General features: G+C 39.3%; 1 protein-coding gene across 19 annotated transcripts in view; it reads left to right on the forward strand.

The window, feature by feature from the left end:
• FOXJ3 (forkhead box J3) overlaps positions 1–14,757 on the forward strand; it is a 133,937-nt gene extending 119,180 nt beyond the window's left edge. For all 19 annotated transcript variants that reach the window (XM_070260211.1, XM_070260210.1, XM_005607147.4 and 16 more), the window contains 2 exons: positions 9,392–9,499; positions 11,762–14,757. In XM_070260211.1, the coding sequence (XP_070116312.1) occupies positions 9,392–9,499; positions 11,762–11,877 (224 nt within the window). In that variant the 3' untranslated portion in view covers positions 11,878–14,757. The remainder of the gene's footprint in view (positions 1–9,391; positions 9,500–11,761) is intronic.
• Positions 14,758–16,397: the final 1,640 nt, after the last annotated feature.

The raw sequence follows: 16,397 nt of genomic DNA on the forward strand, positions 1-16,397 counted from the left end.
TTCATTATTCTGTTTCATTGGTCTTTGTGTGTTTTTATGCTGGTATCACAGTTTCAACTACTATAACTTTGTAGTAAGTTTTGAAATCAGAAAGTGTGAGTCCTCCAGCTTTGTTGTTCTTTTTCAAGATAGTTTTGGCTATTGAAGGTCCCCTGAGATTCTGTATGAATTTTAGGATGTGATTTTCTATTTCTGCAAAAAAAAAAAAAAAGTCATTGGGATTTTTGATATGGATTACATTTAACCTGTAGATCGCTTTGGGTAGTATTGACATTTTAACAATATTGTTTTCCAGTCCATGAACATGAGATGTGTTTCCATTTATTTATCTTCTTTAATGTCTTTCAGCAGTGTTTTATAGTTTTCATTGTACGTATCTTTCACCTCTGCAATTAATTCCTGAGTATTTTATTCTTTTTGATGGAATTGTTTTTGTAATTTCCTTTTCAGATTATTCATTGTTTGTGTATAGGAATGCAGCTGCTTTTTATGTGTTGACTTTGTGTCCTGCTTTTTTGCTGAATTCATTCATTCTAACAGGTTTTTTTGTGGAATCCTTAGGGTTTCTACATATAAGATCATATCTTATATGTGAACAGAGATAAATTTGTTTATTCCTCTCCAATTTAGTTGTCTTTTATTTCTCTTTTTTTGTCTAATTACTTTAGCTGGAAGTTCCAGTACTGTGTTGAATAAAAATGGTGAAAGTGGACATCCTTGCCTTGTTCCTGATCTTAGAGGAAAAGCTCTCAGTCTTTGACCATTGAGTGTGATGTTTGCTGTGGTATTTGTTGAGTATTTTAATCACGAAAAGATGTTGACTTTTGTCAGATATGTTTTCTGCATCATTTTGAGATGATCATGTGGGGTTTTTTCCTTAATTCTATTAATGTGGTGTATTACATTGATAAATTTTTTTATGTTGAACCATCCTTATATTCCAGGAATAAATCTCATGTGATCATGATGTATAATCCTTCTAATACGGTATTGAATTCATTTTGGTAGTATTTTCTTGAGGATTTTTGCATCAGTGTTCATAAGGGATATTGGTCTGTAGTTTTCTATTCTTGTAGTATCTTTGTCTGGCTTTGGTATCAGGGTAATTCTGGTCTCATAGGATGAGTTACGAAGTATTTCCTCTCTTTCAATTTTCTAGAAAAGTTTGAGAAGGTTTGGTGTTAGTTTTTCTTTAAACGTTCAGTAGAATTCACCAGTGAAGCCGTCAGGTCCAGGGCTTTTCTTTGTCGGGAGATATTTGATTACTGATTTAATCACCTAACTAGTTATAGGTCTAGTCAGATTTTCTGTTTCTTTGTGATGTATTTTTGGTAGGTTTTGTATGTTTAGGTGTTTGTCCATTTCATCTAGGTTGCCCAGTTCGTTGATATACAGTTGTTCATATTACTCTCTTAGAATCCTTTTCTCTGCAGAACTGGTAGTAATGTCCTCATGTTCATTTATGATTTTAGTAATTTGAGTCTTCTCTCTTCTTTTTTCTTTTTCCATTTAGTTAAAGATTTGTCAACTTTGTTGATCTTTTACAAGAATCGATTTTAGTTTCATTGATTTTTCTTTAATGTTTTTCTATTCTTGTTCATTTAACTCTTCTCTAATCTTTATTATTTCCTTCTTTTAGCTTTGTGTTTAGTTTGTTCTTTTTGTAGGTCTCTAAGTTACAAAGTTAGGTTGTTTATTTGAGCTTTTTCTTGTTTTTTAATATCAGTGTTTATAGTTAGAAATTTCACCTCAACACTGCTTTTACTGTTTTCCATAAGTTTTGGTAAATTTCCCCTCAACACTGCTTTTACTGTTTTCCATAAGTTTCATTTGTAACTAAATATTTTCTAATTTTCCTTTTGATTTTGTCTTTGATCCGTTGGTTTTTTAAGAGTATGTTGTTTAATTTCCACAAATTTGAGACTTTTCCAATTTTATTTCTGTTATTGATTTCTAACTTCATCCTGTTGTCGTCAGAGAAGAGACTTTGTATGATGCATATTTAAAATCTGTTGAGACTTAATTTGTAGCCTAACGTATGGTCTATCCTGGAAAAGTGCCATGTGCACTTGAGAAGAATGTGTATGCTGTTGTTGGGTAGAATGTTCTGTATATGTCTCTTAGATCTAGTTTGTTCTGGTTTATTGTGTTATATGTTTAGAGTCTAGTTTGTTTATTGTGTTAAGTCTCCTATTTCTTTACTTATTTTCTGTATGGTTGTTCTATTCTTTATTGAGAGTGGTGTATTCAAGCCTCTAACTATATATAGAGCTGTTTATTTCCTCTTTCAATTCTGTCAGTTTTCATATATTTCATTTCAGTTTTCATAACATTCATTAGGTGCATGAATGTTTATAATTGTTATATCTTCTTGCCATATTGAACCCTTTATTATTGTGTAATGTCCTTCTTAAACTGCTTTTATTTAAAGTCTGTTTTGTCTGATATTAGTATAGCATTCTCTCCTCTTTTTTGTTATTTGTGTGGAATATCTTTTCCATCCTGTCCCTTTCAGTCTGTTTGTGTCTTTGGATCTAAACTCTGTTGCTTATTGACAGCATATAGTTGGATCATGTGTTCTCATCCATTCTGCTGATTTATGTCTTTTATTGGAGAGTTCAATCCATATACATTTAAATTAATTACTGATACAGATTCACTTCTGTCATTTTGCTGTTTGTTTTCTATATGTCTTACAGTTTTTTTTCCGTGTTTCCTGCTTTACTGTCTTCTTTTGTGCTTTGTTGAATTTTTTGTAGTGAAATGTTTGAATTCCTTTCTCATTTCCTTTTGTGTATATTCTATAGCTCTTCTTTGTGGTTACCATGGGGATTGCATTTAACATCCTAAAGTTATAACACTCTAATTTGAATTTATATCAGTGTAACTTCTATAACATACAAAAACTGTTCCTTCAGCTCCATCCACCCCTTTTAGTTGTTGATGTCACAAAACTACATCTTTATATATCATGTGCCCAAAAACATAATAATTCTTGTAAATGCGTTAGTCTTTAAATTATGTAGAAAACAACATGTAGAGTTACAAGGTTAAAATAATAGTAGCTTTTAGACTAATCGTTTTTTTAAAAAAATAATTGGTCTCTTAAATCACATATAAAACAAAATTAGAGTTTTAAATTGTTGTTACACTAATACTGGCTCTTATAATTGCCCATGTAATTTACCTTTATTGAAACCTTTGGTTTTTTTCATAGGGCTTTGAGTTACTGTCTAGTGTCCTTTCATTTCATCCTGCAGGGTTCCCTTGAGCATTTCTTGCAGGTAGGTCTAATGGTAATGAACTCCCTTAGTTTTTGTTTATCTGGGAATGTCTTAATTTCTCCCTCACTCTTGAAAGGACAGTTTTGCAGGATATAGGATTCTTGATTGACACTTTTTTTAAAAAAGCACTTTAAGTAGATTAGCCCATTGCCTTCTGGCCTCCAAAGTTTCTGATGAGAAATCTGCTGATAAACTTTATGAGGATCCCTTAATATGTGACAAGTCACTTCTCTCTTGCTACTTTCAAGATACTCTCTCTATCTTTGGCTTTTGAAAATTGGATTATAAATGTATCTTTGTGTGAGTCTCTCTGACTTAATCTTACTTAGAGTTCATTGAGCTTCTTGGATGTTTATATTCTTGTCTTTCATCACATATGGGGAGTTTTCAGCCATTATTTCTTCAGATATTCTTTCTGCCCCTTTCTCTCTCTTCTCTTTCTGGGACTCCCACAATGAATAGTTGGTCTGCTTGATAGTGTCCCACAGGTCCCTTAGACTCTGTTTACTTTTCTTCAATTTTTTTCTTTCTGTTACTCAACCTCAATAATTTTCATTGTCCTATCTTCAAGTTTGTTGTTTCTTTCTTCTGCCTGCTCAAATCTTCCTTTGAATCTCTCTAGTGAATTTTTCAGTTTGGTTATTGTACTTTGCAGTTCCAGAATTTCATTCTAGCTTTTCTATCTCTCTATTGATATTTCCATTTTGTTCATACACTGTTTTCTTGACTTTCTCCACATCTTCCTTTCATCTTTGAGCATCTTTAGGATAGCTGTTCTAAAGACTTTGTGTAGTAGATCTACCATCAGGTCTTTTTCAAGGACAATTTCTGTTAATTTATTTTAGTTTTGATTGTGCCATACTTTCCTGTGTGTATGCTTTGTGATTTTTCTTGTTGAAAACTAGATATTTGAATCTAATAATGTAGTACCTGTGGAAATCAGATTCTCCACCTTCCCAAGGGTTTGCTGGGTTTTGTTATTGTTTTTGTTTATTTTATTTATTGTTATTGGTTGTTTTGATTGTTGCAGGCTGTCCCTGTGCCAAGATTCAACCTAAGGTTTAAACTTAAGGTATTCTCTGAGCCTGTGCTTCTCTTGGCATGGGTGGTCACTTTCTAATTTTCCCTGTATATGCAGTTGTTCTTCAGTGTCCTAGTCTTTTTTTTTTTTTTTTTTAACTTTTTAATAAGATTATGATAGTTTACAACCTTGTGAAATTTCAGTTGTACATTATTGTTAGTCATGTTGTAGGTGCACCACTTCACCCTTTGTGCCCTCCCCCCACCCCACCCCCCCGCTCCCCCTGGTAACCACCAATCAGTTCTCTTTGTCTCTGTGTTTAACTTCCACTTACCAGTGGAGTCATACAGAGTTCGTCTTTCTCTGTCTGGCTTATTTCACTTAACATAATACCCTCAGTGTGCATCCATGTTGTCATGAATGGGACGATTTTATCCTTTTTTATGGCTGAGTAATATCCCATTGTGTGTGTGTGTGTATATAGATATATATACCATCTTCTTTATCCAGTCATCAGTTGATGGGCACTTAGGTTGCTTCCACATCTTGGCTATTGTAAATAATGCTGCAATGAACATAAGGGTGCATGGGACTTTTGGAATTGCTGATTTCAAGTTCTTTGGATAGATACCCAGTAGTGGAATGGCTGGGTCATAAGGTCAATGTCCTAGTCTTTAACGTCTAGCTCTGGAAAGGGGGAAAAAAAGACAAATGAAAGAGGGAGAAAAGGGGCACCAGCCCTTTAAATTACCTAGAAATCAGTTCAGCTGGAGGGGAGGACCTTGCAGCATTGAGGGTGAGGTGCAACAACACTGGCTAAGCACCCTTTCTGGATTCTCTCTAGACTGAGATCCTGTATTATTTTCCTAAAGCCTTTGTCACTAGACATCTGTTGTCATCTCTTCTTGATCCTTGACCTTGATTATTTGGTTCTGGTATTCTGTGATTATCTTAATTTTTTTCTGTCATCTTTTCCTTTTTGTTACCCATACCTTCCTTCTCGCTAGGGTCTCCACAAGTCCTTCTTTATTCTCAATGCTACTCCATTCACAGCCTGTCAAAGGCAGAAGAACTACAATTTTTCCTCAGTGCTTATTCCTCTGCCGCCTCCCCTTCCCCTTTAGTCTTTTCCTTCTGAGTCAAAGGAACTTTAGCCAGCCCTGGTCTGCCAACCCGTGTTGGCCTCTGTCAGTACTTTCTCTGATCAACTCTGGTGCTCCAAGTACTTATCACCTCATGCCCACTGATATCTAGTCACAAACATTCAGGTTTTTTATGTGCCCAGCCTGCTTTCTTTGTTTTAAGTCCTAGCCTCTTTCTGTCATTCTTTTATTCTCCTCCTTTCATCCCTCTATATCAGTTTTATTCAGATATCTCACTTCCTTCATCTCTACCCACCGATAATTCTTTGCCATATTTTGTTAGAAATGTAGCACAAGAGGAGACTTCAGAGAACTGTTAATTTTCTCCTTTTATGTAACAGATAAGGAAACTGTGATCCAGAGAGAGAAAGTGACTTGCCTAAAATTACAAAGTTCATTTGGGGATAGGTCTTGACTTCTACAATATAGCCTCTCTCTATCTTTCAAACTTTCCCTGTTGCTTCAGTCTTCCAGACTACTCTTTTGGTAAATACCTCTTTGGGCTCTTTGGAGATACCAGAAATGAGTATTGTAACGTGTTGTATGTAAGGGGGAAGGAGAAAAGGATGTTATAGTACACAGGGTATCACCTCTTCTTAAATCATTTTCACTGTGTTTATAGTTTGTCTTGCTCAGTAATGTTTAAGTCCTCTAGCCGTGCTGTTCTTAATTTGATGCTCTGCTTAAAGGGCATTAAATAAGGGTAGGTATGCCTTCATTCAGCAGACATTTATTTGTGGTTTTTCTGTGCCTGATTATGTGGTGGGCACTAGGACTAAAATGGTGACTCCAAAATAGCCCCTAATCTCAAGGAACTCATACCCTGATAAATGAGACAGGTCTATCAGGAAATACAGGATGATGAGGGCTATACTTGTACCATAGGGCAATGGGAATAAGAGAAAGGGGCTTAACTGTCTTGGGGAGCTAGAAAAGCTTCATAGAAGATGACGTATTTAAGCAGGACTGTGCAGGATAAATGGGATTTTATAAGACAGAGAGGTCTGATAACTTATCTTCTCTGCTCAAAACCCTCCATTGGTGCCCATTTTTCTCAGTAAAGACTAAAGTCCCTACGGTGACCTGTTTGGCCCTCCACAATCTGGTACCCATTACTCTCTGACCTTGTCTCCTTTTCTCCTCCCACACCACTGGCCTCCCTACTGTTTTTTAAATATACCAGGCACACTCCACTTACCTCAGGGCCTTTATCCTTGTGCCTTCCTCTGTCTAGAGATGACTCGTATCTTCATCTTGTTCAGGTTTTTTCTAGGAAAGTACCTACTCAAGTGATGCCTTCCTTGACCATCCTATGTAAATGGCACCTACTGTCCAGTGCTCTTTGTCCGCTCTCCCTGCTTTATCTTTCTCCATAGCATATATCACGGACTGTTTAATTTACTTTGTCTGCCTCCCCTCTCCCCCTGACTCCTGAGAATAAGCTCCAAAAAGACAGGGGATTGGTGTTTTCATTTCTGTGTCCCTAGTGCCTAGAGCAGGACTGGGCACATAAATACTTCTTGGATGAATGAATGGCCATTTGACAAGAGTCTGCTTTCAATAAATAGATTGTGTAATTAGATTTTTAAATTCTCATAACTAAATTCCAATTGTTATAGGATCTCAAAAATTTTTGGAAACTGCATTGGAAGTTAATTTCTTGCTTAGGAAGTCCATGTAGACTCTTATTGTTCAGACTATAATGAGAACATGGGAAAAAATGAGGAGTAATGAGAATTGAATTTCTATATGAAAATAAAAGTGTTAGGAATGTGACAATTTTTAAAAGTTAAGGCTATTTGTTTAATATGGGTGTCTGTCTATTCTTGCAGTCCTTTTTTAGTCCCATAATTCTTTAATTCTCACTCCTCTCCCGCTTTAAGGTAAGAATTACTAAGTGGAAAAAGAGAAATGAAAAAATATATGTATGAAAACTGATTAATCTCCATTAAAAATCAGTTTTTGTCTTTTGATTGTGACCTGAACTCTTAAGGATAAGTAGAAAGAGTGCTAAGATTTTGTAAGCACAGAGGCTGGGAAGTCCTTGCCAAGTGAGTGACCATATTACTCAGAGTGATGTGGCCCCCTAGCCTGGTGCAGCCTGTAGAGGTGCACCATTCACATATGTGATTTTTTTCCGCCACAAGAATATACTAGAGCTGTAGCTGTAGAGCTAATAGCTTCTAACTTTTCATAGTATCACTTTCTCCTCTCTTCTCTTCCTAAATCTTCGGTATAGTAAATTGGTCAAAGAGCTCAGTTCTGACTGTAAACTTCATTATAAAAAGGCATGTCATCTTGGAAGACAGTGGCTGGAAATCGGAAGTCTTGCGTTCTGTTCCTGGTTCTATCTCATTTTCTCTCTGGTCTCAATTCTTGATCTACATGAACAGAGGTAGGGCTGGATTAGATTATCTTTGAGGCTTTCTCAAGCTTGGACAGTCTGACTTTCTAGTGGCAAGAGAAAACTTGTGAGCAGCCAAATATAGTGTGCTCTACTTTGAGTACAAAAGGAAGATTTTTCTCCACTTGTTAGTTTCCTCTAGGCAAATGGTTGCTGTTTTCTAGTTTGCTTATAGCATTGCTAGAATGCAAGTGTAATTTGTGTGCAACACTAGAATACCTTAGGGAGATAGCCTTTCTGGAATTCCAGGTGTTGCTTACAATGTGAGCCAGTGTGTGGTTCTTCTTCTCCAGGAGTTACTGGCAGGAGGCAGGAGGAGTTTGCTCCCCTCCCTTTCTATTTTGCATTATGCTGCAATGTAATTGACATTTTGGAGCCATTACACTTGATGGCTCCTGTCAACAAAAATATATTAATTTAAGAACCTTCTGAAATGCCATTTAAGTGGTCTGTGTTTCCCATCTCCACACTTCTAAATAATGCATTTTTAATCACCTTTGCTTGATATAGCTCTTTTACCTTGTGTCAGTTTTTCCTATCGCTTTGTGCCTCCAGTCATTTTGTTAATCAGCTATGGCACATACAGGTCTGCTTTGAGGGTGAGAAAATTAAGGCAGTAAGGACAACCGTTAGTAGAAAGAGCACATGAGTTAGGAACACTGGATTCTAGCCCTACCCCTGTCAAACTGATGTGTCTTTGGGCAAGTCATCTTCGCCTTTCTGAGTCTCAGTTGCCTCATCCATAAAATGGGTATAATCCCTGTCCTGCCTCGTTGTGGGCTTAGTGGGAGGCTCAGGTGAAGTGAGGGATATGAAAATGCTTTTGAACTGTAATGATGTATGTAACAACAGCAACAGACATAACTTACCTATAGAAGCTTCTAGAGGCAGTGCCAGAGTCGGTACCAGTGTATTCATACCCAGCCTGGCACCATGTTCAAAAAGCCGGCACCACCTTTTGGCAGAGTTTTAGCATCTGAAAGGAGTAATTTTTCTTTCCCTTTTCTTCCTCATCTTACCTGCTTGATTTAGGTTTAAGTAACAGTTCTGTCTGGTGGTCTAGTGGTTAAGATTCGGGGCTCTCACCTTTGTGGCCCGGGTTCATTTTTCTGTCAGGGAACCACATCACCCTTCTGTTGGTTGTCATAGTATGGTGGCTGCGTGTTGCTGTGATGCTGAAAGATATGCGACCTGTATTTTCCGATATCAGCAGGGTCACCCATTGTGGACAGGTTTCAGTGGAGCTTTCAGACCAAGACAGACTAGGAAGAAGGACCTGGCCACCCACTTCCGAAAAGTTGGCCATGAAAACCCTGTGAATAGCAGCAGAGCATTGTCTGATACAGTGCCAGAAGATGAGAGGATGGCACAAAAAAAGAGCCGGCAGGGTTCAGCTCTGCTGTACACAGAGTGGCTAGGAGTCAGAATCCGCTCAACAGCACTAACAACAAAAACAATTCTATTAAGATTTTAATACTTGATTTGTTTTACTTATGGTAATATGTTTGTTTTTCTTCTTTCTGCTTTTCATTCTGATCAGGAAATTTGTACATAGACTCCAGGCAAAATCTCCCTCCTTCAGTGATGCCGCCCCCTGGTTATCCTCATATCCCACAGGCACTCAGCACTCCAGGAACAACTATTGCAGGTAATCTGGGGTGTGATGTGTTGCAGTTGGTAGAGCCTAATGTTGGAAAGCTTTAGTTGTCCCAACGATGAACAAGGCTGCCTCAGGAGGAAGTGACCTCTCTGTTAAGGGAAGTAGAGTGTGAAGTTTAGATAGGTACTTGCTGGGCTCCAGTGCTGGTGAAAGGATTCAAGTGTCATTTGGTGTTTAGACAGTATGACCTAGAGGCTCTTTTAGCCCTCTCTTTGTCCTCTCTTTTTAAGAGGTCTAGAGTCATAGAGCTTGTCCTTGGTGTCTTAGTTTTCTTTAAGGCTATTTGACTTTAACAGGACTTCAGCAGGCTTCAAGAACCTACTTTGATTAGCACCTGAATATTCTGCTCCATTCATTCTGATGAAGTTCCCCCAGCTATAATTTCTAGGGAAGTGCCTGATAAAGGAGGTAAGTTTTGGGAGTTAAGTAATTCATCAGCTTTCCCCCGGGTTCCTGAAGGTAGGATAAGTTACATTTAGCAGGGCTGCAGAGGCCCATTGTTAGAGGTGGAAGGGATCTTAGGGATTCTTTTGAGGAAATGGGGGCTCAGAAAGGGAGATTACTTGCCCAGAGCCCCCAGGTTGGTAAGTCAACAAACCTAGACTCAAACCTTGATGTCTGCATTCAGAGTTCATTGTTTTTCTATATCACACTACCCTTTACTTAGGCTATTTGAGAAAAAGACAAAAGGTAATGTGGAGGAGTGGATTTGAAACCCCCAAAGAACTGTGTGCCGGGCAGTAGTGAAGGAGGAGTTGAGACCAAGTGACATATCCTTTGATGAAGGGGAAGGAGTGAATGTTACTTGTCCTCAACATTCACCAGTAATTTGTAGGTGGCAAGACATGCTAGTTAAGACTCTGGAGCCGGATTCCCAGAGTTTGATTCCTGGTGTTTTGCCACTTGATAGCTGCCTAACCCTCCAGCCCAGCTTCCCTGTGTGTAAAAGGGACAACATTACCTAACTCCTGGTTGTTCAGAGAATTAAATGAGGATTATATGTAAATCACTTAAATTAGTGTCTGGCACGTAGTAAGCAATTTGTAAGTTTAAAAAAAATAAATATAGGCATTGCTGCTGTGCTGTAATATACTGACAACTTTACTGTTTTGTAAAACTACATTATAAATTACAGGGCTTATGAGAAAAAGGTTAGCAGCAGACTACTACTTGAAACTTTATAATCAGAGTACTAACAAATACTATAATAATCCAGTAAAAATTCTATAGCAGTTGAAAGGATATGTTTACTTCCTAATAAAAGGATGAATTCTACAAGTAAAATATAGATCATTACTTTAAAAGAATAAACAAATCTAGTTTGGAACAAGGTTTGTGAAAGCTATGTAGACAAGGTAGAATGCACTAAAATTGGGAGCACACTTGATTCAAGAAGAGGAGCATGGGCTGGCCCTGTGGTGCAGCAGTTAAGTGTGCACCTTCCACTTCGGCGGCCCGGGGTCCACCAGTTCAGATCCCGGGTGCAGACATGGCACCGCTCATCAAGCCATGCTCTGGCAGGCATCCCACATATAAAGCAGAGGAAGATGGGCATGGGTGTTAGCTTAGGGCCAGTCTTCCTCAGCAAAAAGAGAAGGATTGGCAGATATTAGCTCAAGGCTTGACTTCCTCAACAAAAAGAGAAAAAAAGAAGAGCATGGAGAAAGTGGGCATCATGTAATCAGCTGTGTTTCTCCCTGGCTTACTGCACTCAACCGTGATGATGTTCTCTGTGTTCACCTGCTGTTACTTGGTGGCACAAAAATTAACTTGCTGGGAAAAATTCACTAGTACGCAATATGACTTCATTGGTACACTGGCATCATTCTCCTGTTTACCGGTCTTATGTGAGTCAGTTCGTGTTACTGAAACATGTACTGAAGCAGAACAGACTGAGAGAAATGGATGCGTCAGCACTTGGGCACTCCAGCACTGTTTATATGCCCTCCTTGCTACAGCCTGGTGTAACGGAAGGAGTGTGGGTTTTGGAGTCATGTGAACTGAGTACAAATCCTGTTTCTTCTCCTTACAAGTTATATGACTTTGGGTAACTTGCTCATCCCCTTAAACCCAGGACCCCTTACCTATAAAATGAAGGTCATAAGAGCACCCTTGTTGAAGGCTTCTGAGTGGATTAGTGAGAGGATGTGTGCTGAGTGCCTGGCACATAGGAATGCTTGGTAGGTGTTCATTTATTGCTTCCTTTCTTCCCCTCCCAAGTCATTGTTGACATTGCCTGCTTCCTTGCAGGCCATCACGGAGCCATGAACCAGCAGCACATGATGCCTTCCCAAGCCTTCCAGATGCGGCGCTCTCTGCCTCCAGATGACATCCAGGATGACTTTGATTGGGATTCAATTGTGTAGAACTTGTTTCTGCAAGGCATCAGACCTGGCGTCCCCTTTCTGTGCAATGAAGGGAAAGGTTTAAGAGAATCCAGTTGAGAAAACAAAGTTGCTAATCACTTTACCAATGTTACCGAAATTTCTTTTGAAGACAATCAGAAAGATTTTAGCTGGATAACTTACTGCTTTTATCTGACCCAAACAAGTACTACATGTTTGTCTCCCTGCCAGCTGCCCTATGTAGCTCCTAACTGTTGTGTGATTTGAACGGCTTTTGCATATTTGTGTCAGTTTGATGTTGACCACAAGTGCCAGACTGATTTTTCAGACAGAGCCTATTTTGCTGCAAGCAGTTTATAGATACATATGTGTAAATATATGTACAAAAATTACTGAAAGGCTTCGATGTTTTTCTAATTGGATTATTATGCCTTGAAAAGAAAGTTACTGTGAGTTTTTATTCCTTGTTAGGCTATTTTCTGCAGGATGCTTTTAACTGATGTGGGCAACTGAAAGGAAATAGATTTTTTCAAAGTCCAGTTCCCCTTATTTAATCTTTTTCAGAAATGTGGGTGTTGATTTCCACTCAGTAAGTCAAAGAACCCAGAGTTTGATAGCCTCCAAACAGTCCAAAGGGGCATGTTGTTCCTGAGCAGCATAAAGAACTGACCAAATTTGTCTTGATGCTTAGGGGATTATAGAGTTTATGTTGTACCTTGTCCATCTCTGTTTTCCTAAATCTGCATTATAACAGTTCTAAGATTTATTTGATCAATTAGAAGCTGGGCATTGCTTGGCTCTTTAATCAAATCAATGCCTCCATATTCACTTATGTATTTATTATTCAAAAGTGTTATTTTAATATTTATTGATACCTTCTGTGAATGCTCAGCTCCTGTTGGGTTCACTAATGAGAAATGTGTCTGAAAGCACAGAATTATTTTTCTTGGTAAGAGTTTACAGATAAGACAATCAGAGAGAGATTGTGTCACCTCTTTATCATCACTCCTTTTACCATGTGAGTATATTTCTCTATCTTAGCATTCCTGTTGATAGCTAAATAGGATTTTTCTGAAATTTGAATCGGAGTTCATTTGGGCAACAGAACAGCAGGGCAGTTCATAAAGCAAGATCCCGCACTTACTCTCTTTCCATTTAGGAAACACTGAAAGGAGGATAGAGCCACACACAGGTTTTATTTGCCTCAGTCTTCAGTGCAATTATTATTATGTAGCCTACTGTTTCTGTTGTCCTGTGGGCATGACATTTGGTTACTTTCTTTGAAATGTGGCCTGCCTCGTAGGGATTTTTATTAGTTGTTTTTTAGATTATTTCATGTCATATCACAGTTACTTTGCATGGATTCATTGTCTTAGTTTTATAATAAAACTAAAATGAGTTTTTTTTTAATGAATAGATTTTGAATTGGTTCTTTAGACCAAAAAAGCGGGATTTCTTTCAGTTCTAATGGGGAAATGATACGTTCTATCAAATCAAGGAGTAGTAACTGCTCACAGGTTGCTTTTTAGCTTCTCTGGTCTGTGTCAGCTGTGCTTAAATCCTTTAATTAGCTAGCCTTAGTGATTCTGTGGTTGAGTAACCTCTACTTGAACTAAACACACATTTTTGTTTCTGTATGTATGTATGTATGTGAGAGTGTTTGTGAACGGGTGTGGGTATCATTTTTAATGGAGTGTTGCCTTGAAGGAATCACTGGGAAGCCAGCCACGGTGAAGGCTGGTGAGGCTGGGGAGAAAGGAAGGGCTCTGTGTTCCTGTTGTTTGGACCCTGCTTGGCATGAAGAAGGAAGCTCAGTTTCCAGCCCCTTGGATTGGTGAAAATCAGAGGATTCTGGAAAGGCAGCCAACAGGCCCCTCTTAGATGGATCAGAGGCAAGATGAGATAGCAGCCTGCAGAGTAAAAGCTTAAAAAAAAAGGGAGGTGATTTTCAATAGTCTGCTCAAGTCACTGTTTTCTAGATCCCAAAATAGCTGTTTGAAACTTTAAATTGCTTGGGTAGCAATGTGCACTTTAAACAATTTGGGTATTAGAATGCAGTCTGTTCTAGTGAATGATTTGAGTGGAAGCCACTGATGAAGATTTGACAAATTGTGTGAAGCAGATTTCCCATTTGGCAATCACTTACTGATTTGCAGTGATCAATATTTTAATGAGAATTTAAGCTTACCAAGAATGGCCCTGGAGAGTGAGCCTCCACTCAGACCCATCTCACTCTTGTGGTTCAGGTGGTCCAGGAGCCCAGGACAGGCTTTCTCAGTGGGCTCCAGCCAGACAGGGCTACCTGGTGAGAGCAGGGCCTCCCTCTAGTGGCCATTGCAGTTGGTAGTTGTTAATGCAGAGCAAGTTCCGTCTTGGACTTAAATTGACTGAAGACTTAAATTGACTTGGGGGGAAAAGAAGAATAAATGCATATAATCAAATGGTGGGGCACTCTGTCCAGGAGAATAATCCGACTGGCATTTGTGGCAGTTTTTGAAATGTAAATGTATTCATGTGTGTTCTTGTAAATACATGTCTCTCAGATGTCCTTTGAAGTGGGAGGGAATCAATCTGGGGATTATTTCAAATGGAAGAGTATTTTGATATTGTTCATTCAGAGGGTGATGTGTACATATCTATATTGTATATATGTGATGAAAATGCATTGGCTTTTTGTGCAAACACAATCTGCTCTCTGTACTGCTGTTGGACAGTCAGTGTTTTAATGTTTCTACGGTTTTGCTATTGCACGATTTCATATTTTGCCTCTATGATGAACGGCACCCATTCTTTGTAACTGTTTAGTGCTGTAAAGAAATATTCCAAGTGTCATTAGGATTGTTGCTGCCAGAACTGATATGCATGAATGGCACTTAAAATAAATATATTATGTTAACTCTATTTACAACACCGATTGGTCTGTATCCTTTGCTGAAGTTGCGGGAACAAGATTGGAGCTGGTCCAGACCCCAGAGTCAGTCCTTCAGGTCTTGGAGATTGTGTCCCATGTGTTGCTGCCTCAGAACAGTCATTGCTACCATCTATTAAACATCTCACTAGCTCTGTGAACTTGAGGAAGGTCATTTCTCTGAGCCTCCTGTTCCTCCTTTGCAGTGCCTATAAAATGAGGATACTACTACTTAATCTCCTAGAGTTACAGTGGAATTAAATTAATCCATTTAAACATTTAGAATAGCACCTGGAACATAAAAAAAGGACTCAGTGTGTGCCAGGTACTGTGCTAAGTAGCTATTGTTTTGCTCACCTTGCAGTATGGGGACAACTCAGATGGAGGTATGATGGCTTACCCACATCCTTTGTTGGCAAGTGGCAGAGCTGAGGTTTGAATCCAGGTCCTGTGACTTCAATGTCATGTTCTTTTATACCCTCCTCTCTTACTTCCAAGGAAACTCCCTTCTCCCTCCCCCTACCCTTAACCCCATTCTTGACCCCAGCACTGCCTTCCCAGAGAGGTATTTCTAAAAGGTCAGAGTGGAGCTTCTTAACATTTGCTGAGCACACACTGTGTCAGGCCTTCCCATGACAAATCCAGAGATGAGAAAGCCACAGTTCCTGCCCTTAGGGGTGCAAATTTACCCAGGACAGGTAGCAAATGCCAGCCCAGGGGAACTGCCCAGGGAGGCTACTCTGAAGGTGTGCCCTGCAAGGCAAGATTTTCGTGGTGAGGAGTTAGGTCATGCTGAGAGTTGGGGCACTGGTTTAGGAAAGCCTCAGAGTGGGCCTGGGCTATTTGAGTCTTCTAAGGGTCCTTGACAGCCAGGAGACGGGGTTTCCGTTTATACCACTGCTCTGAGGCAGGCGTGGAAGCTAGATTAGCATGGGGGGTGGGGAGGGGATTGAAGCTGGAGAAGTGATGGGTTGCTAGTAAAGAACCAAGCACAGCAATCCTGTGAGGTAAGTGGTGATGTCCCAACTTGATTGATGTGGATACAGGCTCAGAGGCTAAGCAATGGGCAGGCCAACACCACTGGTGGAAGTTGATTTGAAGCTGCAGTCTGTCTCAAGAAGGGGCGAGCTTCCCACCAATCCCATGATCCTGCCCAAGGCCTCTGGCTGCTTCTAACTTAACCCATACTATCTACTTACTGCAATTTTACAGAGGGGAGACTGAAGCTCAGAAAGGTTAACTTAGCCTGAGTTCTCACAGCTAGTAGAGGGTCTGGAATAATTCAGTCTGGGCTTGACTCTAAAGCACATTTCCTTTTACCCCACTGCCTTCCAAAAGGAATTGTCCTAAAGCCGGGGATAGTGCCCACCTACCCAGTGAGGGTGTGTGTGTGTCGCTTGGAGGGAGGAGCTCTGCTGTTCTCCCATCACAATTAAATTTTGGTCATCAGTAATGCCTCTGAAGGACTGGAGTAGAGGACACAGTTAAATCTGATCCCTTTGTGCTGATCAAATGAAGAAAAGTAAGATCATTAAGATGCATATGTAATTCCCAAGGCTTTAACATGTTACAGTGTGAAAAGGGCTGCTACTTATAGATGTGCCCTTACCAGTTAGATAAAGCAGTCCTGGAA

Source organism: Equus caballus, chromosome 2 (genome assembly GCF_041296265.1).
Source record: "Equus caballus isolate H_3958 breed thoroughbred chromosome 2, TB-T2T, whole genome shotgun sequence".
NCBI classification, from domain to species: Eukaryota; Metazoa; Chordata; class Mammalia; order Perissodactyla; family Equidae; genus Equus; species Equus caballus.